This window comes from Podarcis gaigeae (assembly GCF_964106915.1).
Source record: "Podarcis gaigeae genome assembly, chromosome: 10".
Taxonomy (NCBI): Eukaryota; Metazoa; Chordata; class Lepidosauria; order Squamata; family Lacertidae; genus Podarcis; species Podarcis gaigeae.
The window spans coordinates 29,439,450-29,467,433 of record NC_139686.1 but is presented as its reverse complement, the minus strand read 5'-3'; the positions used below and the strand labels follow the sequence as shown (position 1 = coordinate 29,467,433).

The window sequence follows — 27,984 nt, the reverse complement described above, 5'->3', positions numbered from 1 at the left end:
GTGCATCTGCAGCGTGTATCCATGGTTCTGAGATCACATGCAGGGATGGGTTAAAGTAGTTGAAGGCTGTTGGATTCTAGCGGAGTTACTGACTTCTTAGCTACAGACTGCACAGAGACCAGAGAACGTAGAAACAAGCGATTCAAACAGAAGAAATAGAGGGGGGAGAGAGAGAGAGAGAGACCCTGAAGGGAAAGAATGAATGGAACAGCAGGAGTGTAAAAAAGACGAGAGAAATAAGAAACAAAGGCAAAGCTAGAAAGAAGTATTGTTTCAAGAGCCGGTGGTTAAGCTGAAGATATAAGGATGGGAACACTGCACAGAACAGCATGCTAAAATCAGAAAAGTCCAGAAACAAAGAAGAGCAAAGAAGCAGGTTGACAAACCAGTGAAGAAAGTTGGAGAAAGATCAAATCAGAGAAAACTGTACTGGGCTACTTGGAAAGCATACCCATACAAAATGGACCAAGAGAGGGAACAGTTTCAGGGGATGTAACTCAAAGTGGATGGGATGCAGGCATTTCCCTCTTTTTTCCTTTCCCCTGATAACTGGATTTGCAGAATTCAGATGGGAATAAGCTGACCATACACCGGGTAAGAGACCATTAGTAGGTGTTGTGTATTACAATATTTGATTCTAGTTGGAGCTAATGCATTTTCTATGCCTCAGTGTGTTTTGCATAAAACTGGGGGATATCTGTATCTGTATCTTTGTCAATGCAGGCACATACACAATTTACTTTTGGCTGCAATCCTGTGTGCAGGCTGCTTTCATCCCAGCGAAGGCTTACCTGTGGGTTGTAATCTATGAAAGCTCATGTTACAACAAATCTGCTAGTCTTTAAAATGCCACGAGACTCTGAACTGTTTTTATTTATAACATTTACTCATTTTGCTCTAGAACATTTGCTTGCATAACTTCGTGGGTACTCTTGTGTGGTATATTGGGCTTCAGAGCATGTTTTCTTAACTAACTTCACGAGTACCAATTCTCCATCTCTCTTACCCTGTGAGTGGTCTATTTGGGCAGTCCTTCTTCACTGTTGCTTTCAAGCTGTTTTTCAAACTGGTCTTTTTTGAGAGGTCTCAAATCAGATGGATTTGGAATGAGATCTTTGAGGGGATTCACAGGACTCTGGAGGGGTGGAGGAGAAACCCCAATTTTCTCAGAAAACGCATGCCAAAGTTTTTTTCTGGGACTGTAACTGCCACGAGCATCTCCCCCGCCTCTCTGTCTCCCCGCATGCCGTCACTGCATAGCCAGACAGACACAGTTTATATTGATACCACTCATCTCCTTGTTGTGTCCTATCAAGGTCACCCACTGATTGACTATTAAGCTGATCTTAGCGGTAGAACTGAATCTCAGATCTCAGCTACAGAAAGTAGCCTCAAACTACAGCAGTTATGTAAAGGAGCTCAAACTAACTGCTGACGAAATTATTTGCAGGCGATTATAGAATATATGTGTTATAGAAGACATGGGGTATCTTGATAGATATAGATAGATGATAGATAGATAGATTAGATAGATAGATAGATTAGATAGATAGATAGATAGATAGATAGATAGATAGATAGATAGATGATAGATAGATAACTGGTGATAGTATGGGCAGGAATACCAACAGAATTTCCCCATGTACATTGTATGTGGATTGGGGCATCTGTCTGCTTATTTCACCACTTTTAACATGTCAAGGAAAGGCAGGCTCTTGAGTGCAAGTAGATGCCACCGCTGCTCCCGACTCCACGGCAATTTCTCTGCCATTGGAGAGCCTCCAACTTAGTGAGCAGAAGGGCACAACTAATATTCCACCAAGTTATGCTGCAGGTCTTATTGCTCACTTCTGCCGTGCTGGGCTTATGCCCCTGAGAAATCACACCTTGCTAGTAGCTGCCACCTCTCAGGCTTCCCTTCTTGCAAACAGTAAGGACAGCATCTTCATTGTTGGGCAAACAGAAGAACTGCCTGCGCAGGAGAGGCCAGACATGGCATCTAGGGCCCACTGTGCCAAAGGCCCCTTGTAGACACAATTTTCCTACATAAATATCACTTCCATGTAGGGAAAAGAGTGTGTAAGCCATCTCCACATGCACACCATTTGTGCATGTATTTATTTTGCTTTGTGAGCATGTGATGGAAGCCTTGATCAATGTAGGATCCTCTCATTCTTCGGATTCAGTGCTTTAAAACTAAACGAGAGGTCTCAGAGAATAACCTTTCACGCCTTGCTAAAAGCTAGTACAGTGAGGCATGGTGATTCTTTGTGTAAACCTCTACTGATATTTTGCTGCAAACTATGTTGTTGTTGTTTCTACTCCTACTCCTACTTGTGGCTGACAACCTGATCACTCTTAACTTGCACTTCAGACAAATACGAGACTATCCTGGACTTGAGAGGGAAAATTGTCGGCTTCCACATAGCTTATAGGGACCAGATGACCACCATGCTGTACCTCATTTCATAAATAAATTTAATTACAGTCTCAGCGTATCTGAAGTTCCTATGTTAGACGTGGCAGGGTTGAGTTTTATGCATGTCCCTTCCCACTAAGGAAATGTATGAACTAGATTGTAATGGCATATATTTGGAATTATCAGCGATTGGCAAGTCTAGCAATGAAGTGCTAGTTAGAAATAATGGGTTTTGCATATATAGGACTGTACTGAGAGAGTGCTTCATAGACAGAACCCTTTTAATACAGAATTATTGATCACGAAGGTCGATTTAGGAATCAGCTACACCTTGGGGCTTTTTATGGGGCCAAACGTTGGACACATTTGATAGCAGAGGAATGATGACAGTGCAATTGCTTGTATTAAATTATTTGGCCTTATTGGCAGATGCTCCCAGACTTTGGAAGTCCCTCCCTAGAGAAGTTAGACTGGCTCCCTCCTTTTGATCCTTTCACCAGCCGGTGAAGAGATTCTTGTTTTAACAGGCCTGGAAAGGGCTGGCGCCATGCTGTTTTTTTCCTTGTAATTGTTTGCACTGCGTCAGATGTAAGATAGATGGGTGCACATATACTTTGAGACCGACTCTTGAATCCCACTGGTTAACTTTTGGCCACGGAACTCAGAATCAATTATGCCATTGCCCTGACAAATTGGGTAGCAATTCATGGAAAGTGGATGGCTGCATCCACTGAGCATTAAATGTAGTGTCTGATGCGGTCAGGTGACAGAACTGGGGCCAACAGTTTTATGTGCTACAAGATACCACCAGATATGCCTTATTATTATCCCAGCCATGGTCATGCACAATCCTTGGGCTCAGTTTGACCAGAAAGTGGCAGAGCCCAACTAGCTGATTCCCTATTCAGTGTGGACTGTGAGTAGGACCATTTAAAGTCCAGCATGGCTGGAGCCAGACATCAAACCCCACCCCACCCATACTGTACCACTGAAAATCAGTTTTCAGGATGCAGTACTATGAACATATACCTCGGGATAGAGTGGGATTTATTTTTGAATAAACATTCATACAATTGTGCTACTGTCCATTTTTCTCCCAGTGGACTTTAATTCCAACTTTACATTTCCCAGTAGACTTTACAGTGACGGAATGCCATTCATATTAAAATGGCATTAAAAATAATTTAGGGGAGTATGTGAGGAAGAGTTTAGCCCTCTCCTACCTGCTGTCACTGCTGTGTTTAAATCTAGGGTGACCAGGTGCCCTACTCTACAGAGGACAGCCATCTATTTCAAGGAGCCCTCTGTCTGAAGGACTTTGAAGGTCCAGTCTTGTTTTTAAGACAAAGGGTGCTAAGAAGGGGAGGGTCTTTGCTGTTGCCCATCTGCAGTGAGCATCTAGACAGCAGAATGAGCAGGCTGTCACGCAGGCTGTCTGTTGAGTCTTCCCTGCTATGGAGAGATGTGCGGAATTTCTATTAAAATTTCAGTGATTCTTTCTGAATGCATTTATAGATACAAATTAGTATGTGCACATGTTATGCAAATCTGTGTTGCCATGTACTCTTTTTGGCAATGCATAAATGGCTACCCTATTTAAATCAGCACACACACATATACACTGCCTTGTAATACCCGTATTTTTCGCTCTATAAGACACACCAGACCACATGACGCACCTAGTTTTTGGAGGAGGAAAACAAGAGAAAAAAATTCTGAATCTCAGAAGCCAGAACAGCAAGAGGGATCGCTGCGCAGTGAAAGCAGCAACCCCTCTTGCTGTTCTGGCTTCTAGGATAGCTGCGCAGCCTGCATTCGCTCCATAAGACGCACACACATTTCCCCTTACATTTTAGGAGGGAAAAAGTGAGTCTTATAGACCAAAAAATACGGTAATTCATGGTAGACCCAGTTCTTCACAGAGGCCTGCTGTCATTTCATTGAACCTAGAAAGGGAGAATTTTATTTGCCCTCTGAAGCGCCACAGAACGGTGTTGAGCTGCTTCTGTAAGGTTGGGGCTGTTATTTAGTGAGGATTATACTCACCCACCCGCCATTTCAGATCACTTATGAGGATTCCTAGGATTATTTGCATTTCTGGACAACTTGCAGGTTGTATGCACTGAACGACAATTTTGAACAGCTAAATGGGTTTCCAAGTATGCATGTCTAAGAGCCAAACTCTGTTTTTTCCCCTTGAAAGTAGCCATTCAGCATTGCTACAAAAAGCAATAATAAAGAGTTGCTTAACAGCTTTGCTTTTTTTGCAATTTCATCTTGAATAAATCCGGGAATGGATTTATTCCTATTGAGAACCATTTCATTTCTCCTAGCATTGAAATTTGCCCTTTCTTTGCTAAATCTCAGGGGACCGAGTACACCATCAGTGGACCTTAAGCAGCTCCTCTGATATGATTTGGGGCCTGTTTCCTGACAGATGAGATGGCGACCACCTAATCTTTGCACAGTTTATATAAGAGAGGTTCAGCCAAGTAAAAACTAGGTGCCAAATGAGGATTTGAAAAGTCCTCTCTGTTGAGAATGGTGCCTCCAGAATGGGTGAGTCATCAAAGCATGAGACCTACTGTATATAGCTTCTGACAATGGTAATAATTACACAGCAGAGAACAAATATTTTAAAGAGTAATTCTGGTGGGGATGGAAGAAGAGGGAGGTGAGTGAAAGGAAGAAGATGGGGTGAAGTCGAGAGGGAGATGATGGAGAGACTGCAGCAACGGAGATCACTTTCCCTCTTGATTCCCCTTCTATGGCCACAGACTTCCCCTTTCTTTTTCCTGCCTCTTCTTATGCCAAAATTGGTGTGTGCGCAATCTGTTGTTTTTTTTCTGAGACTGGGGTGGGGACATTACTAGAAATTGGCTGGCAATTTTTTAAAAATTTGATATTTTGGGAGTGCAGTTGGAACAGTTAACTCTCTTTTTAACTACTAGAAGACCTCCATTTGTTCTAATGAGCCAGACTCCTCCGATCATCTCCTAGGAACAGATATATTATTTTATATATAATATATAATTTATTCAAATGACAATGGGGAATAATAAGTGTTCACCATTGACTGTGAGCCTTAATCTCCCTGTCTTGCAGCTGCAGTTTACTTCATCACTGTAGTAAAAGCAACAAAGGGAAAGGTGGAAAAAAATACAATAAATTATAGACGTATTTACGGTATATACCATCATCTAAAGTCTCTTTTCTGACTCTCATTTCACTTGCAGGATGACTTGTTGGATGATATAGGCAGAATAGGCCAGGGTTTGGGTACTTAGTAATAATATCATTATGAAAATTCATACTTGTTCCCATTTTATAGATGAACACTGAGGCTGTGAGGCTTGCTCAAAGCTCACCTGAAAGCTCATATCCAGGCAGCATTTTGAATCCATTTTCTAGGGTCTGTGTTCATTCTGTCCACTAAACTGGCAAGGAATTCATGCAAGCTTTTAACCAGTTAATATTTACCTATCTGAGCATGTTCTAAATAAGTGTACTGACGGTCTAGTTAAGTTCAACAAAGCAGTATGTGACCACTTGCATCTCAAAAATCGGTTCCTCAGTCATAAACATACAGTTTCCCAGACTACTACTTTAGCGATTTGTTAAAGAAAATATGTTTGTTGGCACACAGCACTGCAAAAAGCATCTGCCAACAGGTTATGCTAATATCACACGAATGTATTGTTGCCTCTGTTTGCCTGACAGTCACAGACAAATAAACTGAAATTGGTTTAAACTGCAGGTGGATAAGCACAATGGAAAAATCAGATGCAATTTTGTCTACCAAGATAAATTGGCTCATCAGAGCATGTGCCAGACTCTGAATACTTTCACAAAGGCAAAAGTGCCCCAAGACCATTCCACCGGTGGCCACCAGTGGCTATTTGCTCCTGGCTGTTTTATCAGGTGATTTGTATTTAGGGTTGTGGAGATGATGTTTATGAGACTGCCATCTTGTTCACATGGTTTATGAATACAGTGGTACCTTGGGTTACATACGCTTCAGGTTACATATGCTTCAGGTTACAGACTCCGCTAACCCAGAAATAGTGCTTCAGGTTAAGAACTTTGCTTCAGGATAAGAACAGAAATCGTGCTCTGACAGCGCAGCGACAGCAGGAGGCCCCATTAGCTAAAGTGGTGCTTCAGGTTAAGAACAGTTTCAGGTTAAGAATGGACCTCTGGAACAAATTAAGTACTTAACCCGAGGTACCACTGTACAGTCCTACCTTGGTTCTCGAATGCCTTGGTATTTGTACATTTTGGCTCCTGAACACCACAAACTCAGAAGTGAGTGTTCTGGTTTGTGAACGTTTTTTTGGAAGCCGAACGTCCAATGCTGGTTCCATGGATTTCGATTGAGTGCAGGAAGCTCCTACAGCCAATCGGAAGCTGCGCCTTGGTTTTCAAACAGTTCCAGGAGTTGAATGGACTCCTGGAGCAGATTAAGTTCGACAACCAAGGTACGACTGTACACAGAACACTAAATTGGCCTTGGAGGTGGACATCCTATTGCTTGTTTATTTTTTTCTTTCTAACTGAGGCTGGATGTCTTTATAAAGGAATGATACAAAATTTGCTAGGTAGGGTTTCGTGCCATGTCTAATCATGATTAGATTCAACAAGAATGTCCTCCCCATCACTGCATCTGCAGGCCAGAATAATATGCACCTGTTGAATTTCTACCCTGTCATGGAACTGCAAGATAAAGCAGGAAGCTTCCTTGATGTGGTGGGAAAAATGGAAACCTGAGACCATGGTTTACCAAACTTTGTTCGCCAGCTATTATTTTTTTTACTACAAATCCCATCATCCCTGGCTAGCAGAACCAGTGGTCAGGGATCATAGGAACTGTAGTCTAAAAACAGCTGGAGAACCAAGTTTGCGGAACACTGCCTTAGACAATCGATGCACTGTGGGTGGTATTCAACTAAGTATTACTCAGAGCAGACCCACTGAAATTCATGAATATTAATTTCAATAGGTCTACTTAGTGAATAGGTCAACTCTTGGTTGAATATCACCCTGTACTCTTTTCCAAAACTGGAAAAATAAATGGAGGTGGGTGGGAATCCTTATGTTCCAGTCACTGATGCTGCAGTCACATCTTTTATAGTGCCATTGCAGGGCAGGTGCTCAGGATACTACCACGTAGTTCAACTGCCCATCTGACATGCAATGCACCTGCCCATTTCTGCCAATGCATGTACAGCCTTATAACACACTGGTATCTGGCCGCCTGCATCTGTTTCTAACATATAGTTTCTTTCCCTGGGTTATGTGGGCTATCCCTCTGAGTGTGGGTGGCATTGACTTATCTTCTACCCTCCTTCATCAAGTTATTATTATTCTCTCACAGTAATTATGCACTTATTGAACAAAGTGCAATGCTGCAAACACACTAAAAAGAAAAGTGAGATGCTGAAAGTGGGCAGCTTATCAAGGAAAAGGTAGAAGGAAATCCCACGAGGTGACAGTCTCAGTGTTCAGAGTCCCCCCCTCCCCGCAGGGCAATTTAAAAGTGGGGAGGTTTACCACCACTTCTGCTTTCAGCCATGTATCTAGTACCGACATCTGCCAGGGAAAATATTTGTCCCTTTCCAGGCTGACACAATTTCGTGTAACACCCACATAGGTACCCACACATTTTCATGGCACGCAGCACAGATCAAATATTGGGTAAAAATAAAAGTTGAAGGGTGTTCAGTTCAGCATTTGTACACAGCTAGTGGAGGATGAGGCCATAATGTCTTTTAAGGATTTTAGATCACTATCCTGTTCCTCACAGTAGTCAGTAATGGATGCCACAGAAGAAAACGCATACGGTATTAATGGAAGTCGTCGCTTTCTTTGGGTGCAAAAGAGAGAGCAAAGCATGGACCAGACCATCAGTGGATATAAGCAAGCATGACTTTATACCAGCTGAGGATCTGGCCCTGTGCACCCGAGCTGTGGTTTTATTTCTGGCACATGTAAAAGATAGACAGCTGTGCTATTAACAAAAACAGTATGTGACTTCTACTGAATGCCTCCCAATCAATCTTTTCCACCTGAAGGTACTTAGCCCCCAAATTTACAGTCCAGTTAATGGGTTCTGTGGTGTTTTGCCAAGCCTAATGAAAAAGAAGCCGCTGTGGGTACAAAGAAAGAATGAATGCAGGTCTGCCATATGACTTGTTCTGCCTTTCCTGTTTTTCCTTGTAAGATTTAAGGCACTGCTACCTCTTCGGAACATTTTCGCTGTCTTTTCCACTCATTTTTACCTCTCCTTCTCTGTCCATGTGCAGGACAACAATATCCCTACCCTTGAGAAGTACATGCACCCATGTGCATATATGCGCACGCGCATACGGATCAATAGCAGAAGCTTTCTTTGTTTATATTTCCCCATCAATAGAAGTACGTAGATAAACTAGGTCTGGCAACGATTGAGCTGTTTAGAGTTTGGTTATGTCATGACCTCTGATGCTGACCTTATTTTGAGGAATGAGGCGAATTATATGGCACGTCACTTTCTGTTCCACAACATAGTACCATCATAATCAAACTGAGGGCAAGAATCTCCATAAAGGCGGCCACGCCACTGTTAAACCTACCATCTGAATTTTCAGCTAGGAAATGTGATTTAAATTAGTCTGACTGCTGTACTTAAAAAGACTGACACAGTCTGTCCGCATGTCCTATAATCAGCTGCATGTACAAGTGGTTAAATTGGTCTTATCAGGTAATGAAGAAGTCAAGAAGATTTCTTCTTCTTTTTTAAAAAAGAAGCCCTGTGCACTTTTGCAGGTTGTTATGGCACATCGCATTTTCTGAGCAGTCAAAGCAGTATTAGATATATTATAGCTAGGAAACTCTGATACTTTCCTCTGATAATGCATTTATTGTTGCAGAATTTTACCGGCATTTCGTGAGCATAGATTTCGCCATGGATAAGTTACAGAGTGTCTTCTCCTCTTTGGCCACATGCCACTGTTTCTTAAACAAAACCAACCATTTTGTGATTTGTTAAGATATTGTTTGAAGGTTGCAGACTCCCCTATTCACATTTGCATAGCATGTTGCATAAAACTCCCCTATTCACTTTATAAAGTCTTGCGCTTAGTGCTCAAGCACTGCTTGGATGTTTATCTGTGTTCTCATCGTTAGCTGTAAAGGTGTGTAGTCTCTCTCTCTCTCTCTCTCTCTCTCTCTCTCTCTCTCACACACACACACACACACACACACCCTATTCTGTATCTCTTTTTCACTTCTTTGGTGCCTGAAGCATGTGGGCACATCAACATGTCATGAAGAGTTGCCCCGATTGCTAAACCTAGCAGGGACTTTTAATGCTATATACGAACATCATATATGATGCGGGTGGTGCTGTGGGTTAAACCACAGAGCCTAGGGCTTGCTGATCAGAAGGTCGGCGGTTCGAATCCCCGCAACGGGGTGAGCTCCCGTTGCTTGGTCCCTGCTCCTGCCAACCTAGCAGTTTGAAAGCACGTCAAAGTGCAAGTAGATAAATAGGTACCGCTCCGGTGGGAAGGTAAACGGTGTTTCCGTGCGCTGCTCTGGTTCGCCAGAAGCGGCTTAGTCATGCTGGCCACATGACCCGGAAGCTTTACGCCGGCTCCCTCGGCCAATAAAGCGAGATGAGTGCTGCAACCCCAGAGTCAGTCACAACTGGTCAGGGGTCCCTTTACCTTTACCTTTACCTTTACAAACATCATATCCCCCTTTCCCCAAGATGACCCTCTTAAACTTTTTAAATTCCCATCACTCCCTCCATTAGTAGCTAACTCACCATTGAGGATTACCATTTACTGCTATCCCGTGATGATTTATTACATTGCAGGCATTCTTACCTTGCAGACATCACACTTATTGCTCTTACACTGTGACAGTACAGGCACTATAATTGTCACAGAAAGGTATTTTTGTGTGTGCCGTGTGGGGCATAGATGTGGAAATATTGATGAATGGGATGTGTGCAAATGGAGAGCACTGTGGAGATGATTATGTAGATAAGCCTGGTGATAAGAAACCATGAGCTTAGGCACCTCAAGGGAACGAGCATACATTTCAGTTTCAAATTTTCATACTTATTGGTAGGGCATGCACAGTAAAAGCAAGGCACTAGGGTTTCTTTCCACAGAGCAGGTGCCAAAATCCTGCTTTTATCACTACCTGTTCCTAATGTGAGAGCCAGTAGCTATACTCTGGTGACAGCATTCTTCTCACCAGGGATCAAACACGAAGTCTCCCCTCTCTGCCCTAAATATCCAGCACTCCTAGGTAGGCAGATATTAATGTTGTTGCCTTTTAATGAAGTGTTTGCTATGTTGTGTTCTAGAAAGAGCTGCATATTAAGAGAGGGTCATGGTAGGTTATGGGAATTTGTGGATTGCATGTTTTTGTTCAGCACAATGAATTTAAAACTCTTCAGTTCATCAAATTATCCAGAATGCTTAGTTGGTGGCAAATCATTTTCTGATCATTCCAAGTTAATGCTATCCACATTATTGAATTGTCCCACCTGTGTCATGAGGTGGTTTCCAATACGTAAGTTATCTGCTATCCTGGCCCCCTCCAGATGTTTTGGAGTACGACTCCCATCAGTCCCAGCCAGGGCAGCCATAGTTGGCATCAGGTTGGTGCAGGCTGATCTAAGTCATCAATAAATATCCTTACGTAAGTCATCAAGATTTATAAAAGAGCAACTACTCTGCAGCCTCCTAGTGGCTGCCTTTTTGATGTGTAGAATAAACAGGCAGAAGGTGTTTGTAAGACCAGTGCAGATAAATAATGTTGATTTCACATCAACAATCCTCTGTGTGAAGTGCCTCTTCAAAAGATAGAGCGTTTCGCTGGTAAGAAGATTGTGAGGTGACAAGATGATCCCTCTGTCTTACACTACCATTTACATAGTAGACTGTCTCTTCCCCCTCCTCTTCACATGTGACATACTGAAGAAATATGCGTATCTTGCACACTGGCTCCAGAAACAGCAAAAGACATACAAAACAGCAAAAGACTACAAAACTGTAGTCTGAGTCAATTCAGTTGGGCTTACGCCCCTCAAAAACTGGGCTCACAACTCCAGTCTTAGTGCCTCAGGCAGAAAATCTGTCATGGTGGTAAAAAGTGAAAAACTAAATACAGTGATAAACTAAATAATTGACTATTTGTTGCCCCATGGTATTTCAAAATATACCACCTCAGGCCTGGTCCCCTTGACTATTACTTTTAGTCAGGGCTGGTGCAAGAAAGACATACTTCTGCCATACATAAAGACATACATACCCAGCCAAGTTATTTTAGCATCTAAGGGTATGTTCACATTACTGCTTTACTCCACAACCAGTGCATTCCCACGGCTAATTTTTGAAGTTGCATTCACATGACGTTGCCACAATCCACATCAAACTGATGTTTGATTTGTTTTTTCCTCAAATGAGCTTCAATCCAGCTAGAAAACTGTATGTGGAGTAAGCAGTAATTTGAACATGCTGTCACAAACACACAGATGGATGTGCAACTGCAGATGAAAAACTTAACATATAGGAGTTTCAGGGGGGTGCAGGGACGAGGAAACTGAAAAAGGTCAAACGCATTGGGTGAAGACATCCCTGCCCTTCTCCGATGTGAACAGCTCACTGCAAACACAACTTTGAAACACAGTGTGTGAGCATGTGTGGAAATGACCTCATTGCATTTCAAGCCACTGATGTGAACATATCCTGAGGCTGAGAATCCCACATGCACTTCTCTTCCCACCCTGGCAGTAAAAACATGACAATAACAACTTACAACTTGCTGACCTTTCGTGACTCCCAGAATCTGCTGCCTGAGGTGGCTGCATTACCTAATGATAGGACCGGCCCTGCTTTTAATGCAGGTGAATTTCAATAGCTCTTCTCAGTCTGTCTCTCAGTGGATTGTATTTCATAAACCTTAAACTCATCAGAGAATAATAATAATAATAATAATAATAATAATAATAATAATAATACTCACAGTGGGTCTGTGATATTTATGACACACACACAAAACCAGCTTTGGGTTTTCACACGCCTTGGAGAGGATTATTACTCTGTGTTCCTTGCTTGCCATCCATAGGCCGTGACCTTCCGATCTCCCCTTTCCTCATAGACAGCAGTACAGTCTCCTTCCCTTTTTTATTCACTGCCATCTTCCTCCCCATTTGAGCTGGTTCTGAAGAGCATCCCCACAGTAGCCTTGCAATTGCAGCTCAACTTTCTGCCAATGGCTACTTGTCATCATCATCATGGTTGTTTGCTACCTTCAAGGTGATAGGTGATATGCCTCTGAATACCAGCTGATGGGAAACAGCAGCAGGAAAAGGACTATGGCCTCATGTCCTCCATGGGGCCTTCCCAGAGATATCTGGCCACTCATTGTGTGGGAAACAGGAAGTCGGACAAGGGAAGCCTCTGGTCTGGTCCAGCAGGGCTCCTCTTACGTTTCCCCCCTCAGATCTGGTAAAATGGCTAGTGGTCGCTGGGCCTGAGAAAAGCTGTTATCCTCCGCTGACCCACCAAGTCCAGTTCTTAAGGACATCCCTCCCCAACAGACAATTAACTGCACATTTATTGTGAAAGAAAAGGCCTACAAGTCCCACAATCCTGAACTCCATTAAACTTCCTTCCCATTCAGAAGACAGCAGTTGTGTTCATATCTCATGATGGGAAGCCATGTTCCCATTATAGAGAATGTCATTCACTTAACACAGGAGCAAAGATTTTTAAAAAGGGGTTTATGTGCTACATTTCCTTTGTCTTCTTATTTGACTTTTCCAGTTGCCTAACACGCAAACACATATAGAAGTTAAATCGGTTAAGTCATTAGTCATAGTTAATACCTCCATAATTACCGCTTCATTTGTTTTGTAGTCGCTCCAATACAACAAAAATGGTAACCTCCCCCACCCTAAAAATCCTCACTAAACGAACCCCTCCACCCCATAACTGCTCATGTCTTGCTATTTTGTTCAGGATCATTATATCCCAGCTTATCTTCCACAGGATTCCTGATGGTATGGTAACTTTCCCACTTTTGGGCTATATCAACACAGGAGAGACCAAAATGTAAGAACTTTGAGGCCCCTAACCCAGATCTGGCAATCTGAGGGATGCTTTCTGGCCCCCTAGTTCCCAAAAGCGGAAGCGGTGTGTGGAGAACATAGCTTCTGTGGGAATAGAACTTGGCTGGGAATAGAACTTGCAGGCCAGGTAATCTTAGGCATAGGGGTTGAGGTGCTCACCCAACTCACTTGCTTGCCAAAGTGGCCCTCCAGAAAAAACAACAACTAGTTAGCCATCTGAGTGAAGGGCCTAGATAAGTACTGATGCTCTTCTGGGAAGAGAAAGAAGCTGGAGGTGGCAGGGGGCTTGTAACCTTTCCCTATGTCTCACGCTGGCTGTGTCATCCAGCAGGTCTTGGTGTTCATCCCTTGCTTTGCTGCATTTCCTTCCCTCCACCATGTGGGTTGATCACGGCTCAAACTTTTAATTCAGATGGTAATTGAAATAATAATACAGGCAGAATCCCTTCTGTCTCTGATGCTGCAGCTGGCTTTGTGGAGCTATGAATAGCTCTGAGTCACGCTCTGAAGATGGTTTCACTTCCAACCGTTTGTTTTGTTTTGGGGGTGGGGTTTTTCGGTCATTTTTTCGGTTGTTGTTTTTTTGTATTGCTCCTTGGACTATGGGGAGGGGGGAGAACCCACCACGCCTCTCTTCCTACCCCAAAATGCACCCAATGAGAGACATAAAATTGCTATTTAAGCCTCAGGGGATGAGGTTGCCTAAAGAAATCCATCATTTAACAATCATTGGGAGGACAGATGGGAACTGCTGGCATATACTCCTCGGTCTATTTATAATTATTATTTTTTTAAAGCACATTTGATTGCATTCCCCTCTTCATACCCTTCATATGCCACATGTTGGCAGAGCAAAGTGAGACTGGCCTGGTTTTAACTTGCGTGCTTGGCATTTTCTGTTGGTTGGTTTCGTAACTCGCCATCTCCCCCTGAACAGTAAAACAGATGAATGAAATCCTGCCCACAGATTATCTGAACTGGTCACAGTCTTTCATGTTATCAGGTTAATCCAGGTTGGAACTGCTCAGTCACCTTCTGTGTGGGGCTTTTCCCCTGAAAAGTGCTTGAAAACTGCCTCAGGAAGTGGTGGGCTCTCCTTTGCTGACGGTTGTTGAGTGGAGGCTAGAGCCAGGCCAGGTTTGTTTGTCTTGCATTCCAGATCCTACACAGAAGACCTCCAAGGTACCTTCCAACTCAATGATTTTAATAAAATGATGGAAGCCAATTCAGGACAGTGAACTCAGTTGTACTCTCAAAGAACAGTTACAGTGAGAAGTTTCCAAAGTGCAATTCCTTACAAAGTCAGCTTTCTTTCTTTCTTTCTTTCTTTCTTTCTTTCTTTCTTTCTCTCTCTCTCTCTCTCTCTCTCTCTCTCTCACACACACACACACACACACCTTAATCTATTTTACACAGTTGTTGTGTGAGTGCTTTTTTTTATTTTAAAAAAATGTTTAGGGGTACTCTCATTTTGACTCAAGAAAATACCATTTTATAGTTCAAATCGGGAAAAATAAATACAGTAAATGGACAAAAGTACAAAGATTCACAAAATGTTTAGGGGTACGAGTACCCCTGCGTCTCCCCAGAAAAAAAAGCACTGCACAGAAGTAAACCAGAATCCATGTATTCCACCCTGAGTTCTGAAATCAGTAGAGGAAGGGTGGATATAAGCTTGAATAATAACAGTTTTTTAATGTTTGCATTGTGGAATAGATTCTGTATTAGCATATGGAAAACTATGGACAAAGTTAGCAGACAAAGCTTCTCCCTTGCAGCCCTTTGTCCCTCCCATTGCTGCTTAAACGCTAACCAGCGTCATTTCAAAACACCAGCATCATTAAAAACAAAAAACATTTGTGATTAGCGTTATTCACATACTATTGCATGCCAGGCCAATATCCAAGTGGTGCAAGATTCCAGGGGTTCTGGGCTCTTACCCAGGGTTCACGTTTCCTTTGGAATGAGGCACAGCGGAGGCTGTGGCATCTTTATGATATATGGCTTATTTACGCATATATACAACCTGAGCTTTTGATGGAAGGGTTCACAGCATTAATACCCCTCAAAGGATATTGTGTCTTTCATAGCCACAGACTTGGATTTAAACAGAAATCATTGCTCTCAAACCTCTCTGCCAAAGGAGAGGAGTGCTGCTGGGGTGCTGCAGCTGCAGCTGAGGTGTCTGCTATGCTCAGGTGGGCAGGAGGCCACTACCAGCAGAGTTGGGGTAGAGAGCACTGGAGGATCTACAGAATCCAAAGGTCTGCAGTTCCCACAAGGGACCAGAATTTTGGGTTCCTCAGCTGTGCCAGCCCTGGAGCTAGCACAGCAAAAAAACAAAGACTGGCAAGAGTCTTTAGGGCTTTCAATGCAGCAACAGCTGCACTGCCCCAGTCCTCCTTGGTCCTAGTTAGGATTGCCCATCCATAGTTGGTTTGATCATCTTACTATCTAGTTACTGGCATTAAAACTGGGGCATGGCATGATAACCTAGGAAGATTCCAGACAGGGTCAAGTCCTGGCATCAATAGTATATAGTTCAACGTCACTGGCTGGGGGAAAAAGTTGTAAAAGCTGTTCTAGCTATGTGTCTCTCCCAAGCCTGTGAAGTCACAAAATGAAGTACTGTCATCTAGTGACATCATAGATCAAGGCAACTTCTGCTTCCTCCACTATTAAAGAGATGCACACCTACAAGGTAAAGACTCAGATGCTTCAGTAGACCATTAAATTGTGCTGAGGCCAGCAGCACTGGCACTACAGCTGACAGGGCTGGTTAATCCTCTGGAGAAGAAGTGGGACCTGGGCTGGTGCTAATTGGGAAGAATGAAACTTCTATAGAAGCCAATAGGGCCTCCCTCCAAAACATGCCACGGCCACTTCTGGCAGGCTGCTCACATTCCCGAGGCCTGAAAGAAGAAGAAGAGGAAATCCAGCCCTGTTACCACCACCACATACCACCTCCTCCAGACCACATCAAGGGTCACATCAGCTCTGGAGACAATCAGATGAAAAATTCAAATGACCCACCCACATTTTCTTTGAAAGGGATGGGTAAAAACAAGAACCGTGGTCCTGGAAGACAGCATGAAGTAAAAAATAGAAATTACAGAAAGAAAATGGCAAGGCAGAACCTTGGGCTTGAAGTAGTGTCTTTGTCTCCAGAACCACTGGGCTTGAACCTGGAATTTCAAGAGCCATTATACAAGGAGGCAACAGTTTCTGATCATTTATCAGATGACGATGACGACTGGAGAGAAAGATACCCGCCATCTGCCTATGACAAAGTGCATCTGTCGAGGATTGCCAGCATGGCTCAGTGTGATCCATACAATTACAACACAACTAGTCTTTCAGGGATGGAGGCTTTCTCTTCGTGGGGGTTCAGTGACAACGAGACGTGTATTGGGTGCCCTTCTCATACCAAGACGGATGAAAGCTATGTTGCCCATGAAGAACCCATAGAAAATATGGAATACGTGTCTCCGCAGCTGAGCTACCAAGAGCTTAGGGAGGAAAATTCCATGCTGAGGAGGAAGATCAGAAGGATCCAAAACTTCTCAGAAAGTCAGACCCAAATGGTAAGGAACCTGGAGAGGACATTGCAAGCCACGGTGAATAAAGAGGAGAAAGACGCTCAGGATCTGGAAGCTCTGGTGCAACAGGCAGAACAAAATCTCCAGTGCATGACTCAAAGAGCCCTGAAGGCGGAGAGTGATGTTGAGAAGATGAAGCAGGAGATGTGCTTCCTCCAGGCTGAGCTGACCTGTTACAAAGTGGAGAACGAAAACCTGCGATCAGGCCAAACTAGCAACATGGGAGCAGTGAAACAGCATGTTGAAATTGCCTTGCAGAACCTCCTCAGGGTCACCAACCATGCACACGCTACCATCCACCAGCTCGTCTTTGGAGCTGAGACGTTGACGCTTGTTGCTGACCTCCTTAAATCTGTAGGCAGGATGTCTGAAGTTGAAGAGGAAGTGATAAAAGAAACTTAGGGAGCTCTCTTGCCTGCAAGTGCAGTGCTCCTGTGGTACCTTTTGAAGCTTAAAGAATTTGCTCTCCTAACGTTGAGGCATTCCATGGCTCCAAATAAGCGACCTCTCTCTTTCCCCCAGAAGTACTTTTATTACATAATGGAAAATTAATTTCATATACTCATGACTTGAATACTCTGTTTCAAAGCTTAACTTGTAAGAGGTAACAGTGTTCAGGTCCCATGGACACCTGCAGACCTTAGTTTAGTTTTTTTTAAGACTCAGGCTTTGAGCCAAGCTAATGTGGAACACCTGATTGACCCTTGTGTGCTTGTAGCAGCCACACAGAATGGGGGAGATGATTCAGATTGGAACAGTGGCCTGGTGGGGAGGAGAATTCAGATCCTCCCCAGATCCTCACCAGCCAGGACTGCTATTTGTACACAGCTCTGAGAACATCCTCAATCTTAAGGATGTTTTCAGATGAGATGGGAGCCACTGTCATGTTATTTATGTAAACATCTAAGCCCTGCTGGTGCAGGGCAATGGGGAAAGAGCCTTTGTAAAGCAGATAAACATGCCGCCTAATGCAAGTTGTGGGATAGCTCAGTTGGTAGAGCATGAGACTCTTAATCTCAGGGTCGTGGGTTCAAGCCACACTTTGGGCAAAGTATTCCTGCATTGCAGGGGGCTGAACTAGATGATCCTCTTGGGTCTTTCCAGCTCTACAATTGGTCCTTCCAGCTCTACAGTGTAGATTCTACAATCCTATGAATCTGCATTTGCATTACAGACGGAATGGTGCAAATGCTGATTTGCACACAAGAAACGTAAAAGCAACAATAGTGGCTGGTCAGTGATTTTGCTCAAAGCCATGTGGCTGAGACTGCTTTCACATGCGAGACTTCACATTTAGGTAGGGTGGACAGATGCAAAAGTGGAGGCTCCTGCACTTCCTTAACAGTTGCAGAAAAGAGGGGGTGGGGTTTCAGCAGGTGTCAGTGCTGGGGAGTCCCTGTGCTACATAGCTATTAACAGGTGCAGGGCCCCTGTCCTCTTTTGCACCTGTTCTTACTTGCCCTGCTAGACATGGGACAACTTGGTTTTTGGCTATTTTACCAATAAATTTGGTTATTGGCTATTTTGAGGCTCAGAGTATACAACCGGAAGCATGTTTTCAGGTGACACCATTGTGGTCTTAAAACAACAACACCTCATTGGTACTGTGCTTGTCATGTGCTCTTAGTAAGACTTATCCTGAAAGCTACACCTGCTGAAAGTCCCTGTACAACATTAAAGGTAGCAAAGGAACAGAGGAAGCTTCTTCATATCAAGCCACACCATCCGTTGATCTAGCTCAGCACTGGGTTTCAGATGGGGGTCGTTCCCATTGCTGCCTGGAGATGCCAGAGTCTAAAACTGTGCCTTTTTGCATACAAAGCATATATGCTCTGCTGCTGAGGTACAACCCATTTCTTGAAAGGTCAGATGCAGCAGCTCTGTCTTTTGCATCTGCCTGTGTTGAATTTTAAGGGATCAGGTGTTTTCTAAATGATCTCTGTTGCTTAGAAAAAGAGGAGAGCCACATGTCATGTGAATGAGCATTCTGGGCAATGCTGGATCACCCTGCAAAGCAATGGAAGCCCAAGCGCCATTTGCAAAAAACCCCGCAAAACCCAGCTTGAGCTCAGTTGCCTGTTTTTGTGGCGTCTAGGCAAAATGCACTAGCAGAGGGATGAGATGGGATTGGCCCACATCGCTCATCAGTCTCAGCCAGCAGGAACCCTGCGAATGATGGGTGTTGGACCTCAGCAACATCTAGAAGGCCACCCTGCCCTAACTTTCTGCTTTTAATTACATTAGTCCCCAACCTCTCACCCATCCTGTTATTCCTATGAGGAAATGAAGTTTACTGTCCCTCTCCCACTGGGAGGAGTTGTATCAGTGAGTCAGGAAAACAAGCAGACTGAGCTCAATTTGAATTCAGAGGGACAGAACTTCTCCTCAGCAGTCCTTGGCTTGTAGGGCCCAATCTGCACAGCAGGGAGAGTGAGGGTGGAGAAACAGAACTGCCAACTTTTTTTCTGGCAGTGCTCCTGTACCTTAAGTTGCAGTATGAAAGGCAACAGATAAAGCTTTTCCAGTTGAAATTTTGCCAGGTCCATAGTTGTTAAGGGCACGTTATTAGCCCTTAACCAGAAAAAAAGTTTCAATCTGAAGGGAGAGCTCTTGTCCACTGTGGTTTGTGTCTTGGTCCCTGGCTTTATTAGTAAAGAAAGGGGCATCTGGTAAAAGAAAGTAAGCTACTTGCAGTGTAATTCAGGAAATACATTTTAATTTAATTTGTAATAGGCCACCTAGGTCACGACAGCATTATCAATTGCTAGGAAGGAAATCTAGCGTAACCAGAGAGTAACAAGAAGGCAGTATGTCACAGGGATTGAACCTGCAACCTTCTGCATTCAAAGCAGATACTCTGCCACAGAGCTATGGCCCCTTCCCTTGAAGAATAGACCTCAAGAAAGGGATATCAATGGGTAGGCGGTATTGTGCAGGAAGATGGAAAATGACACTGTGACGCTGTCCTCCTTTCTCAGGCACAACAAACATGTTTCCAAAAAAGAGCCCAAAATTTATTTATTTTATTTATTTCATAAAATTTATATGCCACTTGGTTGTTAAAAAAGAAAACCCTCAAAGTACTTTACAAAGGGAATATGACAATAAAAAGTATCAGTTAAAAAACCATGAAAACAACTTTAAATAAATTTATTTGGAAGTTCAAGAAAAGTTCCCTCAAATGCAGACAACTGTGCTGATTCATATAGACATAGACAGTGCTTTTTTCGGGGGGGGGGGTACACATACCCCTAAACATTTTGTGAATCTTTGTACTTTTGTCCATTTACTGTATTTATTTCCCCCTGATTTGAACTATTTTTCTTGAGTCAAAATGAGAGTATCCCTAAACATTTGTAAAGAAAAAAAGCACTAGACATAGACACACACACACACACACTGCCCCAAAGAGTTGCAGTACATCACATAATACCCAATTGAGTAGGATCAGCTGTCAGTCATAGAATACATTTATACTGAATAAACTCAACCTGGAACTTTCACAAAGGATCTTCCGCCAGCTGAAATGCAACCTTTAGCTTTTAAGAAGAAAAGCAGACAATTGTACCCTACCTTTAAAAATGCTTGATGTGAAGCAGAAACCCCATCAAAGAAAAGGGGAGTAAATATCTAACCTCTATTTTGTTTTTCTGCTTCTCTGACTTCCCTAGAACCATAGGGAAACATGAAAGCCTTCTTATCACCCGCTTTCAGCTGCCAGAGCAAGGTGTGCCTCTCAATTACTCTGGAACTCCAGCAGATGATGCCCTGTTCTGGAAAAAACTCCCAGAGTTGTGCCCCTTCTCCCTCCCGTCCTCCTAGTCAATTCTCCTAGCTGATGCTCCTCCCAGACAGCCTTTACTCTGAAAGCTCTTAGCAGACATTACATTGACCTTTTAAAGTTTATTTCCAGAATCATGAGGGCTGGGAACCACAACTGTATAGGAAATCAATGCAATTGCTTCCGGCCAGATAAATGTCTGCTGAGAGCTGGAGTGGTATCCCTTGAAAAAAGTTATTATCACTCATGAAAAATTGGAACAGGGTGGAATATACTGGTAGGTTGCACCTTCATGGAAATGTCTTCTGTTTTATTGGTTTTGCTCTTTGGCATCAGACTAGAAATTCAGGAAACGTTCCTTCAGAAAGGGAAAAAACCCAACCTGAAATGAAGCAATTTCTTGCTCATCTCCAGGAATGTTGATGATGCAGCCTGAACTTCCAGAAAGGGGCAGTTGCCAAATGAGAAGAAGATAACTTCCCTCTCTGCTTTAGTGTGTGTGGTGCAGAAAATACACTCCTTTTTCATTTTTAAGAAGCTGCCTTACGGCTCTGACAAATCTCATCTTAAGTCAGAGCTTGTCCACACTTACGTTTTACACTTTCCAGGCACATGTCCATGTTTTAAAGCTCTGGGTCTGAGCACTCTTTCGCCCAGATATCTCCTTGCAAAAACCTGCTCTTTAAAGCACAACAAACGGCAATTCCAGACCCTCCAAGTATCCCTACTTTCTAGGGATGTTCCTGATTTAGAGAAGCTGTCCCAGTTTTTGCTTTGATCCCAGAATGTCCCACTTTTCCTTAGGTAAAGGTAAAGGGACCGCTGACCATTAGGTCCAGTCATGGCCGACTCTGGGGTTGCGGCGCTCATCTCGCTTTATTGGCCGAGGGAGCCGGCGTACAGCTTCCGGGTCATGTGGCCAGCATGACTAAGCCACTTCTGGCGAACCAGAGCAGTGCACGGAAACACCGTTTACCTTCCTGCCAGAGCGGTACCTATTTATCTACTTGCACTTTGACGTGCTTTCAAACTGCTAGGTTGGCAGGAGCAGGGACCGAGCAACGGGAGCTCACCCCGTTGCGGGGATTTGAACCACCCACCTTCTGATCGGCAAGTCCTAGGCTCTGTGGTTTAACCCACAGCGCCACCCGCATCCCCCTTTTCCTTAGGATGTCCCTATTTTCATTGGAGAAATGCTGAAGAGTATGGAGTCATCCTACCCCTGAGCTGTCTGAAGGCAATCCTGTATAGGGATTTTTTTTTAATGTTTACAATGTTTTCTTGTGTTTTTATATATGTTGGAAACTGGTCAGAGTGGCTGGGGCAACCCAGTAAAAAGTGTGGGGCATAAATAGTAAAATTATCATTATGGAATGGGACGTCCCTATTTTCATCGGAGAAATGTTGGAGGGTATGCAATTCAAGTTTTCTGTGGGTTGCTGTTTGCTCTGATTCAGCAATTGTTAGCATCTGTCTTGAGATACAGTGGAGCATGCCTCCAAGGGTGAAGTGAAACTGCTGCATAAGTAGCACCAAAGTGACCTTCTAGGACACAAGCCTGGGCAGCGTGTCTGGAGGTCCTGGACTGCCCAGATGACAAGACCCCATTCTCTGCCTCGCTACTGTAGTCCAAAGGAAAGCAGAGCAATATGTTTTCAATGTATCTACTGTATCATTTAAAGCCTTATGGATTCCAGCCTTATGTTTCCAGATCCCTCTCACACAAGTTGCACTCCGCTTTCAGAATTTATGGTGGAAGCCTTGGCATCACTCTGAGCCCAATTCTTAGAAGCCATAGAACACATCATACAATGAGCTTAAATCCCCTTTGAGCCTTCCCCCTTTCTGTTTGAAAAGTCTGAGCTTTCTTTTTCACGTGAAAGAGAAAGGGGAAGGGAGGCATTTGTAATGTGAATACGTTTTCATCCAGCATAAGCTTTGCATTTGCATTGCAAAGGAACTGAAGCAAGGGTCCCTTCAAGACTCAGTTATTTGGATGGCACCTCATCACCAAACATTTAGGAAATAGTATAATTGCATTTCAAAGCAACTGAAGCAGGCAATAATTTTAAGCAACTCTGGTTCTAGGGTTCTGAGGCCCTTGGACACAGTGCCCTTTGTGGGGTGGGGCTAACCTGAAAGATGTGGGGCAAGCGAACTGAGGATTCCCTTATTGTTGTTTAGTCGTGTCCGACTCTTCGTGACCCCATGGACCAGAGCACGCCAGGCACTCCTGTCTTCCACTGCCTCCTGCAATTTGGTCAAACTCATGCTGGTAGCTTCAAGAACACTGTCCAACCATCTCGTCCTCTGTCGTCCCCTTCTCCTTGTGCCCTCCATCTTTCCCATCATCAGGGTCTTTTCCAGGGAGTCTTCTCTTCTCATGAGGTGGCCAAAGTATTGGAGCCGCAGCTTCACGATCTGTCCTTCCAGTGAGCACTCAGGGCTGATTTCCTCCTCAGAAGCATGTTGGATGCCTTCCGACCTGAGGGGCTCATTTTCCAGCGTCATAACTTTTATATGCCTGTTGTCTTTGTCCTTGGAGTTTTCTTGGCAGGGATACTGGAGTGGTGGATCCAGGTGGATCACGTTTGGTCAAAACTCTCCATTATGACCTGTTCATCTTGGGTGGCCCTGCACGACATAAGTAATAGCTTCTCTGAGTTATTCAAGCCCCTTCGCCACGGCAAGGCATTGATTAGGCTGCCTCTGATCTTCTTGAATACTCTCTGAAAAGTAGTAAGGATAGCACTGTTAGGACAGTGAGTCCATTGCTAGTTTGGGGACCCTGGCAAATGCTCAACCTTCCTGCCCTCCAGAGCCAGCTGTGGTTTCAAGCCTCACTTGTGAAAAGCTGTTTACCATAGTTCTAAGGTACAGTCTGAAGATGCAGCAATCTTGCTGAAGCTAAGCAGTCTACTCCAGACTGGGAACGCCATATATACCTGCTTGAGTTCTGTAATGCAGGAAGATGGGATAGAATACAGACAACAAAAAATCCCATGTTTTCTTTGACTAGGATATGGACAAAATGGCCACACAGGCTAAGACTGGTCCACATGCTAGAGGTTACCTACTCTGGTCTAGGCTATGACTAATCTTTTTAGGTGTTGTGATATTTCTTCCACACTTTTGTCTCTAAAACAGGTATTCACCCCACAGCGACTGCCAGATATGGCTGCCACCACTGCTACCCACCAGCCCTGAGGTACCACCGCCTTGTGTTGTGTGTACACTTGTGTGTGACACCCACTCCACACAACATCAGAAACCTCTCACCTCTACAACGAGGAGTACCTCATGATAAAGCGAGTCATGGGCAGCATCCGGGTAAACAGGTGAGGGGCTTGTTCTATCCAGTCTTTATTGTTCTGTGTCCATCTGAATTTCCTGTTGGCCACACATATAACCCAACAGTTGTGTATAAAAATCCCTCCCTTTGATACACCCAAGGCACAAACAACACAAGGCATGTACATTGCTACAACCTGATTTGTATACAAGAGCATCTTGCATTTTAGACTTTGATCCACCATCCAAGATGCTTCTTAATATTGTTCCCAGCAGCAATGGTGACATCAGTTCAGGAAGCACGGCAAGAAGTATCCCAAAGAAAGTCCTGTCGTGGGGGTTTAGAGCTCTTGCTGCAGTTTAGGATAAGGGTAGGGGTCCTGGCAATCTCACTAGTTAATATGGATTAGCAGTAATCACTTGCAGATGATCATTTTGAACTAGGCTTGCCAGCCAACAGCAGCAGGAGTAACTCTCCTCCCGTTACGGCAAAATGGAAATAGAGAGGGTGACATATTTGGAGGGATAAGGAGACAAAGGCAGGTCGCATATCTTGGAGAGAGGGAGTTTCTTTCAGGGTATCTGCCAACCCTTTGTCTCTTGATCTCTAAATTACACCTTTGGTTTTAGATCCAGGATGCTGGGAGACACGCTTGTTGCTGTAGCAACAGAATTGTCTAAACTGTGGAAGTGTATAAACATTGTCACAGATGCACAATTAGATCAACAAACGAGAACCGAACAGAAAATAGAAGCTTCCGGCCTTATGCAATCCAGAGTTAACATGTAGTTATGAAACCATATTCACGCAGCCCCTTGTCTGCCTTGTCCAGTCTAGGAGGTCACTCTAGTTGTATGTATAATGAATGTCCATGTTGGAAGATGTATGCATGCGAGTGCCACTCAGATAAATCTCTGGGCTTTGGGTAGTACTAGCTGAATGCTGCACTGTTGTGATACATATTCTTCATAGCACTGCTTTGTGCAGTGACTTGAGTTCTGATCTGCTCAATGAGATCTAGAGGACCTTCTGAATCCCTGTATTGAATGTACTCTGTGATGCCTGGAACCCTGAATCTCATATGGGGTTAAGTCATTACACCCTCTACTTTGAAAATGGTTTAAATGCTTTCCCCCTCTCATTCCCAATATGTACATATACAAAAATATAATATTCTAAAACTGCAAAGAACAGAACATCATTTTAATTGCAGGTATTTTGAAGTCAGAATGATTCACCCTTCTGAATCGCTCGTGCGCACACGCACGCGCACACACACACACTTCAACTTGGTCACTCAGGACATCTGGTGCAATGTGCCCACAGACACATACACCAGAAGTCAAGTAAAACAATGATCCTGCAGTGAGTCAAATGAGGCAGTGGACCTTTCTGCATGAGTGTTAGTGGAGACCTTTTAAGGCAGGGCTGAGGAACCTGTGGACTTCGTCTCCCATCAGTCCCAGCCATCATGGGCCAATAGTCAGGAGTGATGGGTATTATAAACCAACAACTTCTAGAGGGCCACATGCTTCCTCAAAGTTTCCTTTCTCCCACTTTTAACTGTGATCTTTCTCTCCTCAAAAGGTACAGTATTGTCTCCACTGAAGAGGATGGACATAAAGTTTCTTCCCTCGGCAGCATTAATGGGCACAGTCGGAATGGAAAAGGCCACGCCCCACGACGGAAACGCCGCAACCGTTTTGTCAAGAAGAACGGCCAGTGCAATGTCTATTTTGCCAACCTGAGCAACAAATCCCAGCGCTACATGGCTGACATTTTCACAACATGTGTGGACACTCGCTGGCGATACATGCTCATGATCTTCTCGGCGGCCTTCTTGGTCTCCTGGCTGTTTTTCGGCCTTCTCTTCTGGATCATTGCTTTCTTTCACGGTGACTTAGATGCCCCCAGTGCAGGAAGCGGCTCTCCCGCAGCAACAAAATTCTGCATCAAGCACGTCACTGGGTTCTTGGGAGCTTTCCTCTTTTCGGTAGAAACACAGACAACCATCGGTTATGGCTTCCGATACGTGACTGAGGAATGCCCCCTAGCCATCATGGTGGTAGTGGTACAATCCATTGTGGGTTGTGTTATTGACTCTTTCATGATAGGCACTATCATGGCTAAGATGGCACGCCCCAAGAAAAGAGCCCAAACTCTCCTTTTTAGTCATCATGCTGTCATCTCTCTACGGGACGGCAAGCTCTGCCTCATGTGGCGGGTGGGAAACTTGAGGAGGAGCCATATTGTGGAAGCTCACGTTCGGGCCCAGCTTATCAAGCCCTACATGACGGCAGAAGGCGAGTACCTTCCAGTGGACCAGCGAGACCTGAACGTGGGCTATGACATAGGCCTTGACCGCATCTTCTTAGTGTCTCCCATTATTATCGTTCACGAGATCGATGAGGAAAGCCCACTCTATGGGATGGGCAAGGAACAGTTGGAGAGGGAGGACTTTGAGATTGTCGTCATCCTTGAGGGCATGGTGGAAGCTACAGCCATGACCACCCAGGCTCGCAGCTCCTACCTGGCCAGCGAGATCCTTTGGGGACACCGCTTTGAGCCTGTTGTCTTTGAGGAGAAGAAACATTACAAGGTGGACTATTCACGCTTCCACAAGACCTACGAGGTGGCTGGAACCCCTTGCTGCTCTGCTCGGGAACTGCAGGAGAGCAAGATCACCATCTTGCCTTCGCCTCCACTGCCCCCCAGTGCCTTCTGCTATGAGAATGAGCTGGCTCTTGTCAGCCAGGATGAAGATGAGGAGGAGAATGACTTGGCTGTAGGAGTAGATTTAGGAGGAAGCGCCACGGAAGATGCAGGAGTCATACCTATGATGGAGTTAGGGAGCCACAGGGACCTTGATCGGTTGCAGGTCTCCATCCCTCTGGATACCCTCTCATACCGCAGGGAATCTGCCATCTAATCTCCACACTGAACTTTCCATCCCATCCTTATTCTCCACCATTTCCTTCTCCCTTTAGTACCAGTGCTTGGTTGGAAAAGCCCTTCAGTACTGCTTCTTCTACTGACTCTTAAAAACCTGAGAACGTAAAGACGCTCAGGTATCTTGCTATGAGGGTTAGGAAAGACTGTGTTTTTAGACATTCTGAATTCAGAACAGAACTGAGATCATTTCCCCACTTCATTTCCACAGTTCAGCTTTTCCGTGTGGCTCGAAACTATGAAAAGACAGCAAGAGCTACTATGGCGTAGGATAATATGGGAGATAGTTTGTTAAGCTGCCAGCTTTCGGACCAGTGATCACTAAAGTGTTTGACATGATTGCTGTGGGACAAAAAAAGCTGCAATGTCAACCACGCTGGGATAAACTGGAGAATCTGGTGTTTCGTGGGACAGGGGAAGATACGATGTGGGGGGATATAATCTGCATGTATATTATTTGTTGCATACTTAAAAAGTTGCCTCAGGAGAGAATAGCTTTAGCTTCCTCTGCTCTCATGCATTAACAATTCAGCTCTTCTCATCCTGGTTCTTGGTATCCATGATTTCCTAAGTAAGTTAATTAACTTGTCTCTGATCCTTTTGAGATTTTGGTCCCTTCCAACGAAGGCAAGTGAGAGAAATTTGCAAGAGGAAAAATTCCCAACTGGACCAGCATCTAATGACCAGTAACTGGTCTCTTCTAAGCAATGGGATCTATATGCTCAACCTACCTTCACCATCCGACTCATTCCGTGTTCTCACCTGAAAAAAAGTGACTTTGTAACTATTTATTTTTTAATAAAATATAATGTTTCA

General features: G+C 44.0%; 2 protein-coding genes across 2 annotated transcripts; both read left to right on the top strand.

Annotated features, from left to right (window-relative positions):
• Positions 1–19: 19 nt before the first annotated feature.
• KCNJ4 (potassium inwardly rectifying channel subfamily J member 4) lies at positions 20–27,984 on the top strand. Its single transcript, XM_083701159.1, has 3 exons — positions 20–594; positions 24,075–24,265; positions 25,807–27,984. Exons 2-3 carry the CDS (start codon positions 24,228–24,230, stop codon positions 27,146–27,148), a joined length of 1,380 nt encoding a protein of 459 aa, XP_083557285.1. The 5' UTR covers positions 20–594; positions 24,075–24,227; the 3' UTR covers positions 27,149–27,984.
• LOC310825778 (endosome-associated-trafficking regulator 1-like) lies at positions 16,215–17,703 on the top strand. Its single transcript, XM_083699580.1, has one exon. The coding sequence runs from the start codon at positions 16,418–16,420 to the stop codon at positions 17,546–17,548; it is 1,131 nt and encodes a 376-aa protein (XP_083555706.1). The 5' UTR covers positions 16,215–16,417; the 3' UTR covers positions 17,549–17,703.